The 1,104-nt window shown below is 47.3% G+C and overlaps 1 protein-coding gene across 1 annotated transcript; it reads right to left on the bottom strand.

The window, feature by feature from the left end:
- Positions 1-331: 331 nt before the first annotated feature.
- LOC124606286 (vitellin-degrading protease-like) lies at positions 332-748 on the bottom strand. Its single transcript, XM_047138268.1, has one exon. It carries the CDS (start codon positions 746-748, stop codon positions 332-334), a length of 417 nt encoding a protein of 138 aa, XP_046994224.1.
- Between the last annotated feature and the right edge of the window lie 356 nt (positions 749-1,104).

Here is a 1,104-nt window from a genome sequence, read left to right as displayed (position 1 = left end):
TGGTTAGGTCTGTACTACCACTTCTAAAACTGCCTAACCTACATGCTTAGCAACAACAGTACCAGTACATTTGTTCAAACGTCGGAGATATCAGAATGATTTTCGACTGGTCGTTTCCAGACCAGGGACCCATAATTCAAATTAATAAATCATCATGGAATCACTCTGTATTAAAAAAAGTCTGTGGAACATTTGCCCCTCGAGAGGCTTCAGTTCCGAGTTCGAGTCCAGGTCCAGTAAACTGTTTAATCTGCCACGAAGATTCAAATCAGCCGAGAATGGGAACTCGTTGTGAAACCATAGTGTGATTTTGTAAGATTTTTCTCAGTGACTAAATTTTAAATATTGCTAGACGGAATACCTGAACGTTGTCATCAAACGAGATGGAACCTGAGATCTCGAAGAAACCAATGTCTCTGTCTGTCGTAACATAGTCGAAATCCTCGTGCCAAAACATATCGGAGACGGTGTACGTGGCGCCGCCACTCTCGCGAGTTGACGTACCCACCCGCAGCACGTAATAGATTGGTTCGGCGGCGCCTACGATGCACCACGCAGTCGACATGACAAATCTAGGGCTGACAATGGAGCCGCCGCATTTGTGCGCCTCTATGAACTCCACGGAGACCTGCCATGGGACCTGCGAGATGTCCACCGGCTCACCCCCCAGCACGCGGCTGACGCGCCCCAGCGTGGGCGCCACGCTGCAGGCTGCGGTCAGCAGGCACAAGGCGAGGGCCCGACTCATCTCTCAGGACAGCCACGCAGCACTGCCACCAGCGTTCAGCACTTGCCGTATCAGTTATCTGCACCTCTCCAGATTTATCAATTAATTTGAATCAAAACAGAATTATTATCAGTTTTGTCAACCTGACCTAACGGCTCCAGCTATTACTGAGAACAGATAACGTGCAAAAATTCTGGGTAAAGGTACTGCATTCCATGAATTAAAGAACAACCCACTTGTAAATTTCCATTAGCGAGCAACGGTTTTGCGTGTTTCCCGAGCAACGAATTATCCATGACTTGATCCCTTGTCTGTAAGAGAGTAACATGAATAACTAAATGAGTTACCCTGTAAGCACGGTTGTACACTAGCAGAAA

Source organism: Schistocerca americana, chromosome 3 (assembly GCF_021461395.2).
Source record: "Schistocerca americana isolate TAMUIC-IGC-003095 chromosome 3, iqSchAmer2.1, whole genome shotgun sequence".
Classification (NCBI taxonomy): Eukaryota; Metazoa; Arthropoda; class Insecta; order Orthoptera; family Acrididae; genus Schistocerca; species Schistocerca americana.
Note: the sequence above shows the minus strand (reverse complement) of the source record. Positions and strands in the feature narration are given on the sequence as shown.

What these genes read in the sequence shown, in the direction of transcription:
- LOC124606286 (XM_047138268.1), bottom strand. Translation starts at nt 748, where the DNA reads ATGAGTCGGGCCCTCGCCTTGTGCCTGCTGACCGCAGCCTGCAGCGTG.